General features: G+C 36.1%; 1 protein-coding gene across 5 annotated transcripts in view; it reads right to left on the reverse strand.

The window, feature by feature from the left end:
* Positions 1-21,255, reverse strand: part of EPS15 (epidermal growth factor receptor pathway substrate 15) — a 94,201-nt gene that overhangs the window by 18,345 nt on the left and 54,601 nt on the right. For 4 of the 5 annotated variants that reach the window (XM_081143950.1, XM_081143951.1, XM_081143953.1 and 1 more), the window contains 7 exons: positions 13,358-13,519; positions 12,766-12,963; positions 6,709-6,912; positions 4,857-4,973; positions 4,539-4,629; positions 2,582-2,617; positions 906-1,042 (listed from right to left, as the gene is read on the reverse strand). In XM_081143950.1, the coding sequence (XP_081000076.1) occupies positions 906-1,042; positions 2,582-2,617; positions 4,539-4,629; positions 4,857-4,973; positions 6,709-6,912; positions 12,766-12,963; positions 13,358-13,519 (945 nt within the window). The remainder of the gene's footprint in view (positions 1-905; positions 1,043-2,581; positions 2,618-4,538; positions 4,630-4,856; positions 4,974-6,708; positions 6,913-12,765; positions 12,964-13,357; positions 13,520-21,255) is intronic. The other variant, XM_081143952.1, reaches the window with a different exon arrangement.

Raw genomic sequence — 21,255 nt, forward strand, 5'->3', positions numbered from 1 at the left:
CAAAATTTTTGCTTCAAATGCCTGTCACTCAACTGATCCTTTTTGGGTTTGGTTTACTTTTACAAACATGAAAATCCTGCCACAAAAAAATAAGCCTCCAAATAAATTTTTTTTTAAAACTCCAAAATTACTCATAATTATTGAAATTGAATGACAGATACATAAAATTTTGTTAGAATATTTAACTCCATTACTTTTTTAATAATGTTTAAATATCCATGATATAAAGATTTTGTTTTTAAAGCCTTCAGATGATAAAGCACTTAGTTGTATGACCTTGGTTGTGTTAATTTTTCTGAGTCCCAGTGTTCTTACTGTTAAAAGAGAAACACTAACACCTACTTTGCAAGGTTGATGTGAAGATTAGGAACAATGAATGTTAAGTACACAGAAGTATTTGATCAAGATTATTAAATAGTGATTGCTTTACTATGTATGTTCTCAAGAGTCTGACATTTAGCAGGAATTGGTACTTCTTTACAAGATTAACATTCTGGATGTGTCTATAAAATAACATAAATGATTTTATTTTTCTAAAACACCAATGCTGTTCCCTTTAAATTGATTTTCATTATTTTAATAATGCATGTCAAGCATTTCTGAAAACCTTTACTTAAGATTGGTGTATAAATTTCTAATTACTTATTTTTATTATCTTCAATGGGATAATATTTGGTCCTTTGAAAGGTAGACTTGATTTTTGGATCACTTAAATTATTCTAGTTAATTCCAGTGGGTGATCAAGCTGTGAAATACTGCTCTGAACCAAAAACTAGATGGGTTGAATGAGACTAAAAATTTTTTATGGCTCATCAAAAGTAACCTAAAAAAGGATTCTTTCATCAGTATATATTTCAAGAAACTCACACGTTACCCATTTACCAGTTTTTAACCCTCCCACTTACCGATGTGTTACTGCTACTGCTGGCTGTACTGAAAGGGTCAGTACTAGAAGCGGCAAAAGGATCAGCAGAAGATTGTTTGAAGAAGCAGTCAGATGCAAATGGATCTGAACCTTTGAAAGGATCACCTCCAAATGGATCTAAGAAAATACAGCATAAATGAGAGTCTGAAAAACTATTACACTGAATTTCCTGTCACCTGAAGGCATGAAAACTGCAGTAATAAAAAGACGTTTTGAACTCCTGCAGAATTTAAGTTAGGTATTTTCTATTATGACTACTGATCTTAAAAAAAGTACAGACAGTTCCATCTAGTTAAACAGCTTTAATTAACATTCTTTCCTACTTGTTCACCATTCACCCAAAGGACACCAGTAATTCTAACACCTACTACATAAATGTTTTCTGTATACTACTAGGTTTAAATAATACCTCTAAGCTGGTTATCATTGGGGATGATTCTAATTGGAGGAGGGGGATTACAGATTTCGTTATGGTTCTGAAAAAAGATAAGAGTCTTTTGTGTTTTTTAGTTAATCCTCACCTGAGGATATTTTTTCCATTGATTTTTAGAGAGAGTGGAAGGGAGGGAGGGGGAGAGATAGAAACATTGACATGAGTGAGATACATCGATTGGTTGCATCCCACAGGCACCCTGACTGGGGCTGGAGACCAAACATGCAACACAGGTACGTGCCCTTGATCAGGAATCAAACCCTTGACCCTTTGGTAAGCAAGCCAACACTCTAACCAGTGAGCCACACTGGCCAGGGCTGTTTGATTTTAGAGAGAGAGGAAAGAAGGGAAGGAGAGAGAGAGAAAGAAACATCAATGTGAGAGAGAAACATTGACGATTGGTTGCCTTCCTTTGGAGCCCCAACTGGGGATCAAACCCGCAACCTAGGTATGTGCCCTGACCAGGAATCGAACCTGCAACCTTTTGGTGTAGGGGACAACGCTCCAACTAAATGAGCCAACAGGCCAGGGCAAAAGACAAGATTGCCTTTTACCTAATAAACTTATTTTTTAAAATTAGCATATTATTTCAAGGGACCTCATTTAAAGACCCTTATTCTATGCTATCATTAACTAAAGAAACAACAAAAATTTCAAAATGTATTTCTTTCTCTGAGCTCAAGGTTAACAGTTTGGGAACCTGTTCCAATAGTTTGGAACAGGTTTGCAAAGCATAATTAAATGGTACAAAAGATTTGCTTTATTCTAATGCAAAAATCCCAGGAAAAGATTATCTTAAAAAGCCTGACATTTATTAATATTTTAAGATGGTTCCTTTTCCTCCATTCACTGGAACAGACTGTAATCTTAGGAACACGAAAGTTCTAAACCCTGCAATAGTGTAACCACTATACTCCACTAATCCCTGACTAATAAGGAGAAATCTGTATTACTAAAAGCATCAAAGTATAAACACTAATGTCATTTTTTAAAAAGTAAAGCTAATAGTTAAGCAAATCCACAAGAATCTACCACTTTCTCTCTGAAAATGCCAGGTATATACAACATCTTAGTGAGACCATAGATCAGTTTCAAAACTAAATAAAAAGGAAGTCCATTTCCTATAACTACGCAACTGTGATCTCTCATTCCTAAACACAACATAAGCTTATAATTAATTGGAATCAAACGAAAGCCAAGATGGACCTCAATAGTATACTGACCAATTTTCCCAAAAGGATCATCCTTGAAAGGATCACCTGTGATAAAATAAATAAGCAGAAATCAAAATAATAATATTTACTATTGTTGTACCATTACTTAAAGGTAACTTTAAAACAAAAACAGTTTTGTTTTTTTAAAAGCACAGTTTGTTAAAGCAAAATGTATTTCATTAACTCCACCTCAAATTAGATAAAACAATAAATGCCATCCACCTTTAGGAAATATTTAAAATAATAAAGAGTAAAGGTAGAAGATCAACATACCTCAAAAAAGAGGCAAATTTGAATCATAGACAACTATACTCACCTCTTGGTCACAAGTTGAAGTTTCAGATGGATAAGAAAGGACAGGCACAACAGCAAGAATTTTACTAACAAAATCTCTGCTCTTCACAATAGTATGGAATGGGCATTACCATCACTACTTCAGAAACAGACACTGAGCTTCACTGAAGCAAGAAAAATTCTTATAGAATTAAGTTCAGAAATAAACCCTTAACATTTATGATCATTTGATTTTTGACAAGAGTGTCAAGACAATTAAATGGGGAAAGGATAGTCTTTTCAAGAAATGGTGCTGGGATAACTGGATATCCACATGCAAAAGAATCAAGTTGGACCCCTATCTCACACCATATACCAAAATTAACTGAAAATGGATCAAAGATCTAAATGAAACAACTAAAACTATAAAATTCTTAGAAGAAAATATAAGAGTCAATATTCATAACTTTGGATCTTAGATATGACATCAAAAGCATAAGTGACAAAAGAAAAAAAAGGATAAATTAGACTTAGTCAAAATTAAGACAAAACAGAATACAAGAAAATACTTGCAAATCATATGTATGATTCCGGACTTGTATTGAGAATATGCAAAGAACTCTTACAAGTCAACAATAAGAAGACAACCCAATTAAAAATGGGCAAAGATTTGAATAAACATTTTCTTCAAAGAAGCTATATGAATAGCCAATAAGCTCGTAGAAAGATGCTCAAAAATACTAGTCATAAGAGAAATGCAAATTAAACTCTCACTTCACACTACAATATGAGTGAATCCTGAAAATATTATGCTAAGTGAATGAAGCCAGACATAGAACAGATATTGTATAATTATATAAATTTGCAAATCTATAGATACAGAAAGTAGATCAGCAGTTACCTACAGCTGGGGGTTAGGGGATTGGGAAGTAACTTCTAATGGGTATGAAACTGCTCTAGGGAGTGATAAAAAATGTTCCAAAATTAGATTTTGGTGATGATTATACAACTCTGTGAATATACTAAAACCATTTAATTGTACATTTTAAAGGTCCAATTTATATATCTTTTAACACTTTATATATCTCAGTAAGATTTTTTTAAGAGTTCTAATATCTAGGCGCATTACCTCTATGACTCTAAGCAAGTTATTTTGTGTGCATCAGTTTCCCATCTTTAAAACTGATATAAATTGACCTATCAGTTTCACAAGGTGATTTTAGAAATAAATAAAATGCAAAATGAGCTTTAACACAAGCAGTATTTAGCATAATTTAGAATGACATCAGATATTTTAATTTATTAAACTTATGTTTCTTCAATGAGACTGTAGAAATCTTAAGGGCAGAGATCAGGCTACTAACCACTATAGCTTCCACTGTTTTAAAAGCATGGGGTTGGCACTTTTAGTAAATAACTGCTGACTGACTTCAGAGTGCTCCATCTCCTCTCCTTTTGATCTCTGTTCTGAAGAAGAAATACACTCTTATTCAGGGGTTCCTAAAACATAATCAAAGGCTTAGTCCCAGGATTTGGTAGCCTAAAGAGGACAAATACTAAAATCTGAGCATATAAAACCTTACTCGCCACTCTACTTTTGTAGGCTCTCAAAATGAATCCCTAATTCTTATACAGTTTATATATTTAAAAGCCTTTTTTGGTAAATTTATTATGTAAAAATAAGAGTACTTACTGCCAACGAAAGGATCAGACTGGAAAAAATCCAAGTTTGTATCTGCAACTGGATCTGTCAGTGAACTTGATTCTACAGTAAATGGGTCCTCCTAAAAATAATTTTAAGACAAATTTTTAGAAACCAAAGTTTTAAAAGGTAACATTTTAAAATAAAATAACATGCTTCGAAAAATCAACTGATGGTAATATAACAAATATTTCTGTGGCATAAAGTTAGTTCATTTAACACATTTTTCTCTTTCCTTAGCATAAAATAGAATATAACCCTTCTTGGGAAACCAGCAATAAAAGCATTTATATATAAAATTATTTTTACCTCTTTTGAATGGCTGTCACTGTTAAATTCAGGACAAACTTTTTCATTAACAGCTGTAGTCACCACTTCGTTTTCATCAGTCACACCAGAAGGCAGTATTTCAGGACTACTTCCTACCTATAAAATATTAATGCCACATGAACTAACAATGCATTTTCTACTTGGCGGAGGAAAACTGACAAAGAATAACTAAAAATTACTAGAAAATAAAAAGACAAGCAGAACATATTCATTGAGTGACTTCTATAATCTTTCTTGGGAAAATGTTATCACCAAGCATTGAAGTCACTCAGGTCTTCCTTAACCACTTCCGTTTGGTCATCCCTAAGCTAAACTCCATGTCTTACTGAATCTACCTCCTACCTCTTTCTCAAATTCTTTCTTCTTTTCCATCCTCACGATTGCTATCATCCATTTGCATCATTTCTGGTCCAAATTACTGTAATAACCTTCCACCTGCTTTTGTGCCTCCAATATGTGCCCTCCCAATCCATCCTCCTTATAATAATCACAGTAATAGGTCTAAAAAGCAAATCTGATCTTAACTCTTCAGGCTAAAAGTCCTTCAATGGTTTCCCATTGCTTGCTGGATTTATAACAGATGATAAGGCCTAGGAAGTGGCAGGGGCAATCTCCATTTACCACCATCCTATGTCTTTGAAGAACAACCTAGTAATTTTACCTTTTGTGCTTAAAAGAAAATTCTATAATGTCTAACACTGTACTGTCTAAAAAGTCTGTTAATTTTACATCTCTTACTACTTAAGCATAGGCTAAAACAACTCTAACATAGACCATTCCAACAGTCTTAGTATGTGTCCAGTCCCATTCTCCAATCCATTTTCCACATTTTCTAAAAGGTAAATTTAATCCTGACTCTTCCTGCTTAAAATTCTTTAATGTCTACTCATTGTAATATGATAAATTCCCCAATGCTTCAAAATAAATCCAAATATCTTACTCTGACCCTGACCAAAAAGTGGTCATTTTTATCCAGGTACACATCACAATCACCAAGGGAATTTGTTTTTAAAATACATGTACCTGGCTCTATCCCAGAAACTCTAGCTCAACAAGTTTGTAGTGGGGCTCAGGCATCTATATTTTGATAAAGTACCAGAGGTAATGCAAGTGCTCACTGGGAGAAAGCCGCAACTCCTACCAATACTCTCCCCACCATCACAAGATATCCTCTGAAAACTTCCCACAACCCTGCGCAGCATGTTTTCTCTATCTCATACCGATGCTAATGCTGTTTTCTCTGCCAGGAATGTGCCCTTTCTCCTTTGCTTACTTACCCCTTTCTCACTTTGAAGGTCACTTGTGAAGTTTTCCCTACATCTTCTCTGAGCCCCCTTCAAGCTGAATATCCTAGCTTCCTTTGGCAAAGTCCTTTCACACAGTGTTACACTACTAGACTGTATGCTGCTTGAAGGCAGAGGTCTCGTCTTTTTTATCTGTAGCTCTCACACATAATGCAGCAGCACTCTTGCACATAGTTGGTGCTCTCTAAATAACTGGTAAATAACTGTCCTCAACATTGGGAAACAAAGAATTACTTTCAGCTTTGGCAGAGAGTATTTAAAAACAATTTTTAAAAGTTATCTACAGAACTACTCTTTCGAAAACATGCTATAATAACAAGTAGATTGGTTAAATCACATTTTTAAATTGTTAAAACTCTTAGAACTATTGGATTAGTACCCACTCTGCCTCTCAAAAAAGAAAATCTCAACTGTCCTCAGATGAGGAAAGGCCACATATTTATATCATGCATGGTCAACAAAGCTTTGATCTGAATCAATTTTTTTTCTGAAGTTGATTATGAAGGTTATGGAACTTTTGGACTCACTGGAGACTCCTGGTGTATGGGTTCAGATTCTAGGTTGCTCTGGCCTTCAGCATGCTCATTCAGGTTGGCTGTTTCACTGCTGCTGGTGCTAAGGCTGCAATAATCTGTAGCGCCATTTACAAGAATGCTGTGTGGGCTAATGCACCAATTTAACTGATTATTATGGTTTTCCAGGTCTTTCATTTCCATCAGTTTCATTTGCATCTGTCAATACAAAGAAAGAGTACAAACAGAATTTATTTTATTTATTTATTTTTTAAAAAATATCTTTATTGATTTCAGAGAGAGGAAAGGAGAGGGAGAGGGAGATAGAAACATCAATGATGAGAGAGTCATTGATTGAACCCACAACCCGGGCATGTGCCCTGACCAGGAATCAAACCCCGATCGCCTGGATCCTAGGTCGATGCTCAACGGCTGAGCCACACCCGGCCGGGCCAAACAGAATCTATCATCAAAAGGACATGCAATGTAAAAATGGCTACATCCCTAGACTTGATCAAGGATAAATTTGTTTCCATAAGGAGAATATGCTGGGAATGAAGCATGACGCAGAGATTTCAGTAATCCATCCCAGTAAGTCCTCCTCTTGAAATTCCAGTCCATATGGCTTTGCTTTTGTACATCTTCTGACAGCTCTAAGAACTTTGACTCAAATATCTGCATACTGACAGTCCTTTAGGGTATAATTAGAAAAAGAAGGGTCAGGGTATTGGGGAAAAGAGAGCAAAGTGACAGAGCAAGAGAATATTTTGTGGTGAAGCATTAGAAGAGATAAAGAAAGTTGAGGGACAGTATACAAGGCGTTGGAGCCATCCATACTCTTATTGGGAAGGAGAGGAGTGAAGACAAAAGTAATATGAGCTCTGGGATTTCTTATTAATGGACTAGAGCTCTAGGAAGTAGTCTCTGAATATACACTATGCCAAACATGCTAAATAAAAGGCACTAAAAGTTTATTTATCCCAATATCCAAGTGACTTTATACTCTTGGGACAATAGTGGGGCCCAGTGGCATGAAAAAATGCTTATTTATACTAACACCTGCAAAGAAAAACAAATTTACAAATATCTTAAAGAAACTGAGAAGGTAGAATCAAAAAAGTGTTTCTTAGTAAAAAGGAATATTCTAATTTTTCATAAAGTATATATATTTTAAATGACATTAGAATTCCTTTTATTAATGCCTTTTGTTTTAGCAAATATAAAAATGATCTGACATTTCATAAATCAAGGGCTCTATTCACTTGGACTTATTTTACCCACAAGGTTTTTAAGTTGCTCAATCTGAAATCTGTAATTCACCACAGACTTTTTTTTGGATTGGGAGACAGATGTAAATCTAGCTCTGTCACCTTCCAATTAGGTGATCTTAGCCAGAGTAGCCTCTCCAAGTCTGTTCTTTAATTCAAAAGGGAGTAATAATAACCTGTTATATGAAGAAAAGCATATATTTGAGAGAACTCTATAAAATGTAAAGACTATGTAAATGATGGACGATGTGTGTAAAAGTGCCTAGCACACTGCATTTCCCACTTTATATAGCAATTTTTTCCTCTGTCCCTTTCCACTAATTTGCCCATTTTTTAAAAGTTAAAGACCTTGAGTTCTTTGAGGACAGCGACCACAGCTTTTGGTGTCAACTTTATATCTCCATCATCTAGCACAATGATGCATACTGTCAGTGCTTAATATATGTTCACTTAATGAACACAAGTACTGTGCTTATAAATTTAAACAGGGGGCATCAGGAAGCATATGTATTTACCAAACTGGATACTACACATTTGTAACACACAGAATGTGCCTTGTATATTACTAGAGCTAAAGACCAGTGGCTTACAGATTTTTTTTACTTTAATCCATAGAAAGAAATAGATTTTACATCCTAACTCAGTAAATATATATGTATATATTTGTATGGCTCTGTGTATATATGTATACATAAATTTAAACACATATAATACAGACACATAATCATACATAGTTTATATATGATTTCACACACACACATACAATGGTGAAACAAGTTTCACGAATACTTATCCTTACTACATGTAATGTACTCTGATGTTTTCTATTCTCTCCTATTTCATTAAAAATATTTTTTTATCATAACTATTGAATCAATTTCAATACCCACTACAACCTTGCGATCAAAAATTTAAAACCTTAACACTAAAATAATACCCATCATACAGATGAAGTAATAAGTGCTAGCCTATTGAATGTTTAGGACGGTTTGTTCCTCATGGTTATTTCTGACACAATCAGTAGAATCTTGAACAGAACTAGGCATTCTTGTGTCTGGCTCTCTCACATACCTGTCACTAAGCTTGTGTTCTTCCTTAGTCTCTGAGTAAACTTAAGTGATATAAAAAAAAATAAGTCATGCAACACAAGCTCTTTGTACATTGTGCAAGGAAAGTGCAATAAACTATTAGAACACCTTCAAAATATTTGTATAAAGTAGTATCCATCATACAAGAACAAGAGATTTAAGGTCCGAGGTTCTTTGCTTTTTTCTAGCTTTAAGTACTAGGTGAGAAGGTGAAAATTCATCAAGTTAGAAAATTTTTCCTCAACTATTCCTTTTTTCAGAAAAGCTATAGTTTAAGCTTTAGAGAGCAATGAAAGTCTCAGGCAAGTTTACAACGAGATTTTCATTTTTACAGACCCATGGGAATATACTGCCCTCTGTGGGAAAGACACACAAGCCACTGAGTAAAATATAAGAAATACGTGTGTTTTTGTTTTGTTTTTTGAAATTTAAAATTTTTTTATTTAAAATGTTATTCATGATTTTCTTAATATATTTCATTGCAAAACAACCTGTCTTAGAATACAGTATGAGATGTTTTACTCAATGTGCCCAACATGTTTATTCTTAAGGTTTGGAGGTCAGATACAAGGATATAATTCCTTCTACAGATACCAAACATATTCTGGCACACTCGGTAGTACAGTTTACTGAGGCTATTTTCCTTGCTCACAGACGCTGTTTTATTTTCTGAATGATAATTTATAATACTGAGTGCTTTCTACTTTTCTTATTTATGTTCCTTCCTTTGAAAGAACTCCCCTTTCAAAAAGTCAAAGAAAACAAAAAGACAAGCCAGAGATTGAGAGAAATTATTTGCAAATCAAACATCTGATAAAGAAATTATATCCAGCCCGGCCAGGCGTGGCTCAGCGGTTGAGCATCGACCTAGGATCCAGGCGATCAGGGTTCGATTCCTGGTCAGGGCACATACCCAGGTTGCGGGCCTGATCAATGACGTTTCTATCTCTCTCTCTCCCTCCCCTTTCCTCTCTCTGAAATCAATAAAGATATATTTTTTAAAAAAAAATTATATCCAGAATATATATTTTAAAAACTTGTAATTCAATAACAAGAAAACAACCTGATTTTTAAAATGGGCAAAAGATTTAAACAAACATTTCATCCAAGGAGATGTATGAATTACTCGTAAGCACATGAAAAGATACTCATCACTAATCATTAAGAAAATACAAATTAAAAAAACACCTTCTAGAATAACTATAATAAAAAAAAAATAGACAATGAAGGTGTTGGTAAGAATGTGGAGAGACTGGAATCCTCAGACATTGCTGGTGGGAATGTAAAATGGTACAGACACTTTGAAAAACAGTTTGGCAATTTAAAGTTAAAAAAAAAGTTGAGTCTGGCCAGGCGTGGCTCAGTGGTTGAGCAACGACCTAGGATCCAGGAGACCGCGGTTTGATTCCTGGTCAAGGGTCATGCCTGGGCTTCCGGCTCGATACCCAGCAGGGGGCGTGCAGGAGGCAGCCAATCAATGACTCTCATCACTGATGTTTCTATCGCTGTCCCTCTCCCTTCCTCTCTCAGAAATCAATAAAGATATATTTGAAAAAAAGAAAAAGTTGAGCGTAACTTTACAGTATAACTAACTATTCCATACCCAAGAGAAATGAAAACATGTCCACACAAAGAATTAAATGCAAATGTTCATAGCAGCATTATTCATAATAGCCCCAAAGTAGAAAGACTCCAAATGTCCATTAACTGGGAATAAATAAACATAATACCTATAAATGTTCAATGGAATACAATGTTTGACACATGCTACAATATGGATGAATCTCAACATTATAGTTTCAGTTTGTTCAAATTCAAAATAAAAGGAATGGGTTATGTCCAAAAAAATAAACACAGCCACTTTCAATGGAGCCAGAGCTGTCATGCCAGAGGTACTGTTTTGCACATCTTATGCCTCAAACCTCTGGAATGTTAAAAAAGGGCAAAATATGGTGTTGCTCAGTGGTTAGTGTTGGCCCGTGCATCAAAGGGTCATGGATTTGATTCCTGGTCAAGGGAGAGTACCTGGGTTGCAGGTTTGATCCCTGGCCCCCAATCACGGCACATGCGGGAGGCAACAAATCGATGTGTCTCTCTCACATCAATGTCTTTTTTTCTCTCTCTCCCCCCTCCCTCCCTTCACTCTCTAAAAATCAATAGAAAAAATATCCTTGGGTGAGGATTAACAAAATGCAAATAAACAAACAACAAAAAACCACAGCAAAATAACCTCTGGATGGGCCTAGGGCAACACTGTGTCCCAAAGAACTGTTTGCAAAGATAACAAGAAAGCAATTATTATGATTACTGGACTGATGACTAGTGGACTGAAAATTAAAAATAATGCTTAAGGGGAAGGGGTGGAGGGGGTTGGGTGGAGGTGGGCAAAGTCGGGGAAAATGGGGGACATCTGTAATAGTGTCAACAATTAAAACAAACAATCAAAAAAATGTTTAGAATTAACATCACTACACTATGTTATCTGCACCAACAGAAATGCCTTCCTTCTACTGATGTAATTGTTCCCCTTCCCCTTCTCATAAATACCCACTTGTCTCCTAATAAAAACACTATATGGGCTTCTGCCTAAATCAGTGTGTCTGAAATAGCTATTCTTATTGATCTCAAATAAATGCTTTTTTGTCTCTCACTTTGAAAGGCTCTTTTATTTTGAAGTTAACAGCTACATGATTTCTACGCTCCTAACTAACCATCTTACTATCATTCTATAAAATATTCTCCACTTTAGGAAGGCCTAGAAATAACAAAGCAAAGGATCTATATGCTGGACTCACCACAACACTGCACATTTATCTATATAAAAACAAACCTACTAATTTAAAAATTAAAAGTTGCCAAATAAGCAAAACTGATTTCAAAACTAGAATCACAGGAGGAGTAGAGGTGGGGTAGAAGGGGGCAATGGGGGAAAAAAGGGAGGACGTCTGTAATATTTTCAACAATAAAGATAAATTTAAAAAAACCCAAACCCCACAAAATTAGAATCACAAAAAGATACTGGGTTATTATTTATAAAAATAAGCAATACTTAGGTAGCATTTATGTATCAAACACTATACTAAAATGTCTCACAGGCTTTGCCTCATTTTTTTTTTTTTTTATCCTTACCCGAGGATATTTTTCCCATTGCTTTTTCAGAGAGAGTGGAAGGGGGAGAGAGAGAGAAACATCAATGTGAGAGAGAGACTTAGATTGGTTCCCTCCCACATGTGCCCCGACTGGGGCCAGGGATTGAGCCTGCAACTGAGATACATGCCCTTGACTGGAATCAAATCTGAGACCCTTCAGTCCCTGGGCTGATGATGCTCTAACGGCTGAGCAAAACCAGCCAGGGCAGGTTTTGCCTCATTTAATCCTCACAGCAGCCTTGGGAGGTAGCTACATTATTAATTCTCCAATTTTAAAGATGAGGTACCTGATGCTAAAGTGATTCAGGTAGTAAGTGGCACAGTCAGCACTTAACCTAAACCATCTTAACCACAACTCCAATGATTATTATCACACGTACAAAATGAATGATAGCTTAATTTATGACAGATGACAAGAAACCTGTTGGTATGAAATGACTGAAAAATGGATAATAAACTATGCAGACAGAGAAGGAACAGAAGTTGAGAAAGTATTATTTACTAAAAGGGTATGTGAGGGCTCATTTGAGTGTATTTCTCCTATTTCTTGCTGCTGCAAAGACTTACTGAACTGATTTCCTGCTGTGAATCTTGCAGGTGCTGCTCAAGAGGTCCCAACTGGGCCTTCCCTGACTCCACACTCTCCTCTAATTCTGCTGTTTCTTGCTGTAGGCGACTCAGCTCTTCCCTAGCTTTGGCCAGCTCTTCTTCATATGTGGAGATCTGTGATTCTTGACTAGTTAATTCAGCTTTCAGGGATGAGATCTATAATACGGAGGTGAATGAGAAGAAAGGGGGATTAAAAAAAAGATGTCATTAAAAATGTTCCATAATGCAACACATTTATTTGTTTAGTTTACTATTTTGGTATTTTAAATGTAATTTTTTGAGAGAAAAGAGCAATTAGGGAACAAATAGTTAAAGGCACAAGTACCATACTTCCAAATAAAATTAGGAGAAATCGTACATTAAGTGCCCTATTTTCCCTAAAGAGGGCCTGTAATTTCTGGATGAACCATGTTCCATTTCCTTCACATGCCGTGTTGATTAGAGATTGCCATCCAACGACAGCAAGAAGAAGAAACAGAGAATGTTTCCATTTTAAGCCAGGAAAAGCAACTAAGGTGTAGATATGCAGCAGTAAACGGCCAGTCTTTACCAGCTGGGCCTCCTCAGAGCATTTCTTTCTGACTTCCTGGAGTTGTTCCTCCAGCTGGGCTTTCTGCTCATCCAGTCCATCAAGGAGTTCCTGTACTTGCTGTTTCTGGACCTGTAGTTTTTGCAGATTAGTATTCTCCCTTTGAACTTCATCTTGAAGATCCTGAAATACAAGAAAAGGAACATATTTATTCTCTTTGGAGGCAGGGGAAAATTAAGTCAACAATGTTTAAGAGCCTATCTTTTTTTTTTTTTTTAATATATCTTTATTGATCTCAGAGAGAGGAAAGGAGAGGGAGAGAGAGAGAGAGAAACATCAATGATGAGAGAGTCATTGATCGGCTGCCTAGCCCGCAACCCGGGCATGTGCCCTGACCGGGAATCGAACCCCGATCGCCTGGATCCCAGGTCGGTGCTCAATCGCTGAGCCACGCCCGGCTGGGCCTAAGAGCCTATCTTAAGGGAAAATAAAGTCTTGTCTTATTAAGTATATTGTGTTAGTAGATTGGACTCGTAGCTTTAAATACAATCTTTACTTGAGTACCCCCCTTCTCTAGATTCCAGATTTAGCTGTCCAATTTGCTTACTCAAATCTGTCCTTGGATGTCTGATGACTTTCACTAACATGTTGAAAATAAAACTCCTGGCATCCCCCCACCCCCATCTGCCTCATCCTCAATCTTTCCCCTCCCTTTCAGTTTCTCTGGCCAAAAAAATATCTCATCATCTCTGACTCTTCTCTTTCTCTAATATCTCAGCTCCACTCTGTCAGTTTATTTTCAGTACAGCAGCCACTGCTAAAAACTGGTCAGATGATGTCACTCCTATAATCAGAACTCTACACTGACTCCCCATCTCCCTCACTGTAAAAACCAAAGTCCTTACAATAGCCTTACATGATCCCATCTCCCAACTTCATTTTCTACTGCTCTCTTTCCTGCTTGCTCTATTTCAGGTATACTGGGCTCACTGTTGTTCCTCAAGCATGCCAGATATGCTCTCTTCTCAGGTTCTTTCACTGATTATCCCCTCTTCCTAGAAAGTTCCTCCCCCAAGTATCTACATGGCTCAATCTCTCAGCTCTTTCAAGTTTTTGCTCAACTGTTCCTTTCTCAGTGAGGCCATCCTCAGCACTACCACCACCATATCCCTCCCCACCTTTAATTCTCCTTCATATATAGCGTGTAATTTTATTTACTTTCTGTAACAGCTTTATTGGTAACACATGTCATACAATTCACCCGTTTACAGTGACAATTCAATGGTTTTTAATATATTAACAGAAATCTGCACCCATCACCATCACAACAATTTTAGAATATTTTTATAACCCCCAAAAGAAACCCCATACATTAGCAAGTCACTCCCTACTTCCCTCCAGATCACTCCAAATGGCACCAATAGAATTGCTCAATGCAGGGTTGCTACAAACCTTCAAATTGTAAAAAACATGCAGTATCTGTGAAGTGCAATAAAAGGAGGTATGCCTGTATATGGAGAATTGAAACATCCTCTTCTAAACCCCAAAGGAAAACACTGGACTTCACATCTGTAATAATATGTCATCTTTATAATTAGGTGTAATTTAATGTCTCTACTTTCACTGTAAATCTAATAAAGAGAAATAAAATTTACCTTAAAAGGGTCACATAATATAAGAAAATGTCTAGGACATTTTCATTTTCATGTAATGAAACTCATCTAATGCTAATTCTTAAAAGCTGAACACAAAGACTGAATCACAGATATAAAGCCATTTATGTATATTTATAGAAAATACAGTAAAAATGTTAATGGTTCTCTCTAGAATGTGAAATTGTGGAGTTTTTTTAATATTTTACAAGATTTCTATATTTTACAAGATTACTACTGACCCATATTACTTTTACAATCAGGAAATATCAAAAAATGACAATTTCCACATCAATACCAGTATCCAGGTATACTTGGCTATTTTAATTTGGTACAGATTTGCTTATCCTGAGACTAATTGAAGGCAGCAAATGCATATCTCCTTCCCAGCCATCTCCTCCCCCCATGACTAGGGCAGTGGTGGCAAGTATTCCTAGTAAACAGTATCTTCCACTAAACTAGGATAATTTTCTCTTTCCCTTATGATAGCCCCTTGGGAAAATCCTCTCCTGAATCAGTGAACGATCTCAGCACTATCAAATGTCATCGCATTAAGTGAGTGACTGAAGACATTTGCAGATGCCTTCATAGTTAGGCTCTACTTTATTTCTTCTTTTTCCCCCCCAAAACATTTCTTTATTAATTTTGTTTAAATCAGAGTTACTTTCTTATTCATCATTCCCCACCCAGTGTGTGAGAGTTGTTTTCATATTGTGTTGTATAGCTATAGAAGTCACACATTTTTTACCTTGCACTTTCTTTATGTAACATTTATTTCATTCTTTTGTAGTTTATATTTTGGTTCCTCTCTTGCACTATTAGTATCAATGAATTTTTCTCTTAGAAGAGACCTTTGTGTTTAAGGTGAACCTAAGACACAGGGGTTTAGGATAGGCTGACACTGAATAACTTAAGGGCTTTGAAGATTTATTTTTCAGATGATATTATCACAACTCTTACACATTAAATAGGGTTTGTAAAACTGGGCTTCATTTAAATCTCCTGCCCCTTCTATCTTAGCTGTTCTGATATTATGATAATTTAGAAAAGTGAAATGATGTAACTAAATGCATTAATGAAATTCATCTAATGCTCCCCCCCACACACAGGTTCTACATGAAAAGAAACTAGCTTCATCAATAAAAACTTACCTGGGCAAAACTTGCCTCAGCAAAAATAATTTTACAAGTTGAATTAAAGATCCCTGCAAATTTTGTTTATAAGAGAAGAATCCTATGTGATCTAAAATGATCATTCACATAACTTTTCCTTTTTCTATTACACAAATTTTCCAAAAAATTTTAACAGTACAGTTAACTAAATGTTCCTTTAGTCATTCCTCCTATCCTACTCCCTTTCCTAAAAGTACCACTGGTTAGTAGTTATGCTCTATTTTCCATGATCATGCTCTACTTGCCTACCTGCACCACCAACAGCTAAAGAGAGGACAACAGCACGAAGTGCACAAGACTACTGAGATACAGTGCCAAGGTTTGTTTTAGAAAAATACCAAAGCTAGCCACATCCAAGGTTCCTTATCCAGGAATGAAGGGATCATTGAGCTGGCATCTTGGCTTTATTTAAAAAGAAATTTCAAGGAAACTGTCTTGTTTCTAGAAATCACACAAGTTAATGAAAATGATAAATTCATCCCCACCCCTACACACCCCATGAAGTACTTGGGGGTAATAAAAGTAATATTTTTAAAAATACATAAAAACTGTTAGTTATATTAAAGAGTAAAATAATTCATTTTAGCAACCCAAGTCAGTTGTACAACTAAAGTAACTTAAGTACTAAGCCTATAAAATACTAGCAACATGAATATGTTTGCATTTGTTTCATATAAAGTACAGAGTAAAAAATAAACAAAAGGACAGTAATTTATGAATAAAACACTTAGTTATATTTAACTGATTAAAAAATTCTACAGACTAAACCAAAACTAGAAATAATTAGATACATTCAATATGTTGGCCTAATTCTCAAACTAGAAGTTACAGAAATATTCTTAATATAAAAAAGTATCAATTGTACAGCAAGATGTTTAAGTCAAGAAACAGAAAGGAAATCTATTAAACTAGGGTGGGTATTCGAAAACCTCACTGACAGCCTGCCTTTATTTCCCAATCATATGCTTCCCATCATGTTCTAAGAGCCTTATCTCTAGGAAAAGAATGTTGAGCTCATGTATCTAATTTTATTTCCACCCAAAATAAGTCATCCCTCTCCATCTAAGAAAAAAGAAACTAAGCGAATTAAAATGTTTAAAAAATGGACAGTTACTATGAATTACTGAACCTTTATTGATAAAATATAGTAATTGGGAGCTTCTTTTGCATGAGGGTAGTACGAACACTATGAAAAAGTCTGAGTCTTCATGACATGTACTGTGCTACCAATCCTTTCTGTCCGTTATTTCCTGGTGGGTCTTGTCCTGTTTTTAACTTTGCACTCAAAATTGAAGTTTATTTATTTCTGTTGTCAACTGCTTCCTTAAAATTACCTCCATTTAACAAAATATTTTTTAAAAATTGATTTTAGAGAGAGGAAGGGAAAGGGGAGAGAGAGAGAGAGAAACAGAGAGAGAGAAACATCAATGTGAGAGAGAAACATGGATTGGCTGCCACCCTGATTGGAGATCAAACTTGCAACCTGGGCATGTGCCCTGACCAGGAATTGAACCTGCTGCCTTCTGGTGTATGGGACAATGCTCCAACCAACTAAGCCAAACTGGCCAGGGCCATTTAACAATATCTTAATCAAATACAGTAAAAGAAATGATCTGAGGTACAATTTCTAAGCTTAAGGAGCTCATAATACAGGCTAGAAGATATTGGAATCTATATACACACACGTACTCAACTAGCACAGCATGGTAACATACTGGACATGCCATAAAGTGGATACACACTCCTGTGGAATTTTCAACACAGGAAAGACTGGTATCGACTGAAGGAACAAAGAGGAAGTTTAAGAGAAATAGTGGGATTTGAGTTAGGCTTTAAGGTATGAATGGAATCCACATATGCAGGGAAGTCGGAAACATTTTAGATTGCAACAACAAAAGGTCTATGAGTGGGAATAAGAAAGAGAATGTGTAGGAACGCAGTTTGGAGGCAGATAATAAAATAGTAAGTAGTAAAAGAGGAGTGTTTGTATCTTATCTTTTTTTCTACCTCCAACATACCCATGAGGTATGACATTCTCCCGTCATTAATAGTGGCAGTAGGCAGCAGTAAATATTTTCACATCTGAGAGTCATGATACTAAAATTAGCTTAAGGCCCTGGCCAGGTGGGGCTCAGGTGGTTAGAGCATTTTCCCATACACCAAAAGGCTGCAGGTTCTACTCCCAGTCAGAGCACATACCTAGGGTGCAGGTTCGATCCCCAGTTGGGGTACATACAGGAAGCAACCGACTGATGTTTCTCTCCTCCCATCTCTCTCTCAAAAATCAATGAACACATCCTTGGGTGAGGAATAAAATAATAATAATAATAATAATAATAAAATTAGTTTAGGAAGAAAGACAAGAGGAGGATGGGGTAAGCACTTAAGCTCTGACTTTCAATTTTTTTTTTTTTTAATATATCTTTATTAATCTCAGAGAGAGGAAAGGAGAGGGAGAGAGATAGAAACATCAATGATGAGTCATTGATCAGCTGCCTCCTGCACGCCCCACGCCCCTGACTGGGGATTGAGCCCGCAACCTGAGCATATGCCCTGACCAGGAATCGAACCCCAATTGCCTGGATCCTAGGTCCATGCTCAACTGCTGAGCCATGCCCGGCCGGGCTGACTAAATTTTTAGATATTAGGTGATTAAGGGTGGCAGTAGTGAGAAAGAAAAACCACTGGGAGAAAGAAGAAAGTTCTAAATTGAAGCCTTTTCCCTCCAACATAATGAGACTCATTTTAGACATATGGACTTTGAAATGATAAATACCAAAATGCCTAAGTGGAGAGGTGAGATTGGTACTCAGGAGAATAGAGGGCTGGATAAATACTTGGGAGTCATCAGCATGAGGATGGCAGCGGGTAGCCAAAAAGAAGGAAGTGGGGGAGGAGCAAGTCTGTCAGTCCATGGCAAAAGCAACAGAAGCAGAGGTAGAGAGGGAGAAGAGTATCTAGGACAGTGCAAGCCAAGAAAGCAGTAATCAAGGGATATGGCCTTAAAATTGTTGCTGATCCTGGGCAGAACAATTAAAGCACAGTAGTAATTAAAAGCACAGTAGACTAAATAGGGTTATTGAAAGGATAAGAAAGGAAAAAAATAGCCACACAAAGCAACAAAAATAGAAAAATGTAGGTTGGTAGCCAAAGTGATAGCAATAGCAAAAGTAAATAAATATGTGAAGGTATTTTCAAATTGGTGAGTTCTAAGTGCAGATAGTCCAATGCAGAGCTTGACAATGAAGGGAGAGTAATAAGGAGATGACAGAAGGGTACAGAATACTACTACTAATCAGAACACCTACTGAATTTTTACCAGGTGCAAATCACTCCATGAGACACTTTACCTGCATTATCTCATTTTATTCTTACAGCAACTCTAAGTGTTTGGTGTTTTTTTGTTTTGTTTTTTAAATATGTTTTTATTGATTTCAGAGAGAGGAAGGGAGAGGGAGGGAGAAACATCAATGATGAGAGAGTCACTGATCGGCTGCCTCCTGCACGCTCCCTACTGGGTGGGGATGGAGCCCACAACCCAGGCATGAGTCCAGACTGGGAATCAAATGGTGACCTCCTTCCTGGTTCATGGGTTGATGTTCAACTGCCGAGCAACACTGGCTGGGCAATGTCTGGTGTTTTTATTATCCCATGTTACAGAAGAGAAAACTAATGTGTAGAGTAGGTAAGTTATTTACTTAGGATCAAAAACCAGAACCAGTAACTACATTCAAGTTTGTCTGACACTAAGTTGTTCCTATGAACGTCTATGCAAAACTGAAGAAAGCAGACATATGACAGTGAATTTCTAAATATTTTCTGACTACTCAGAAGAAAAATTTTAATAAAATTGTATGCAGACAGTTTCAGGTAGAAGAAAATGTAGGTCTACCTTCTCTTAACAACAACAACAAAAAAGCCCAAGCCATAAACATTTGAGATAGAGTGACCTTCTCCCCTTGGGTCACTATGGGCCTAATTTCTCCACAGAATTTGATAAACTAGCAGTGTACCTCAAATGAGTTAAGAGAGTGGTCATCTCATGAAATTAAATTTGAAGTTAAGCATTGGCTTGGTTTTCAAGAAAAAAATCTTGAACTGCAAGTTTTCAATAAGTAGTTCATAAGACTACAGACAGAAAACAAAAATTTAGAATTATGTAGATTTTCTAATTTTACTGAATTAGGAAGACTATTAAATGCAAAACAAACAAAAAATAACTAATCTTTTGGCACTTTGGTCACACATAAAGAGGCTTTGAAAGTTTGGTTTCTGGCTTAAGATATGAGCTCATATAATAACTATCTGTGACTTTATAAATATGGAGAAAAGCAAGAACACTCAGAAAGGCCAAGTTTGGATTAGGCAGACACTCACTGGTAGGTCAAAATTCCCTTCCTTCTCCCCCACCTCAATGCTCTCATGTTGGCATTTCTCATTAGCATCTACATTAGGAAAGTGGGGTCAGAAAGAAGCAGTGATGTTCACATTCTTTGATTGGGCTACTGATTAAAAACTCCAGTAAACTGGCTTTTGCCAGAGAAATTAGAAAACAAGCACTAGGAGTTACAATTACTTACAGATTTTAATTATCCATGTTATTACCAATGGGTAAATCAGAGTTAATTCAATAGGTAATAAAATCTATGTATTACTTCTGATAAGTTGTCTCATGCTTCAGAAATTGAAAATGATCACTAAAATGAAAAGTTTTAATTATTTGTAGATGTCAATTATCCACGTCATCTTAGTCTAGTGTCTCATTACCATGAATAACACAGAGACACCTATTTTGGAATGGAATGAGTAATAAATCTACTAATGCAAAGTTTTAATCCAACATTCTTTCTCAGTGAACTTATGTTTGACCATTACAACTTGGCTAGTGCCAACCATGCTCCAAGATGCCTTTTACTTACAGCACCCAATGCAAAAATGCAACAGTTTAGGCTTCCTATTCCAATCTTACATCTGGATTTAGCAAAACTTAAGGTTTAATGTATACCTTACCATCACCACTAAGTAAAGAAGGATAAGCAAATCACAAAGAAATTTTGACTGATGACAAAACTATAATTATAAGAAATCAAATATT

The sequence above is a fragment of the Miniopterus schreibersii genome (assembly GCF_964146895.1).
Source record: "Miniopterus schreibersii genome assembly, chromosome: 8".
NCBI classification, from domain to species: domain Eukaryota; kingdom Metazoa; phylum Chordata; class Mammalia; order Chiroptera; family Miniopteridae; genus Miniopterus; species Miniopterus schreibersii.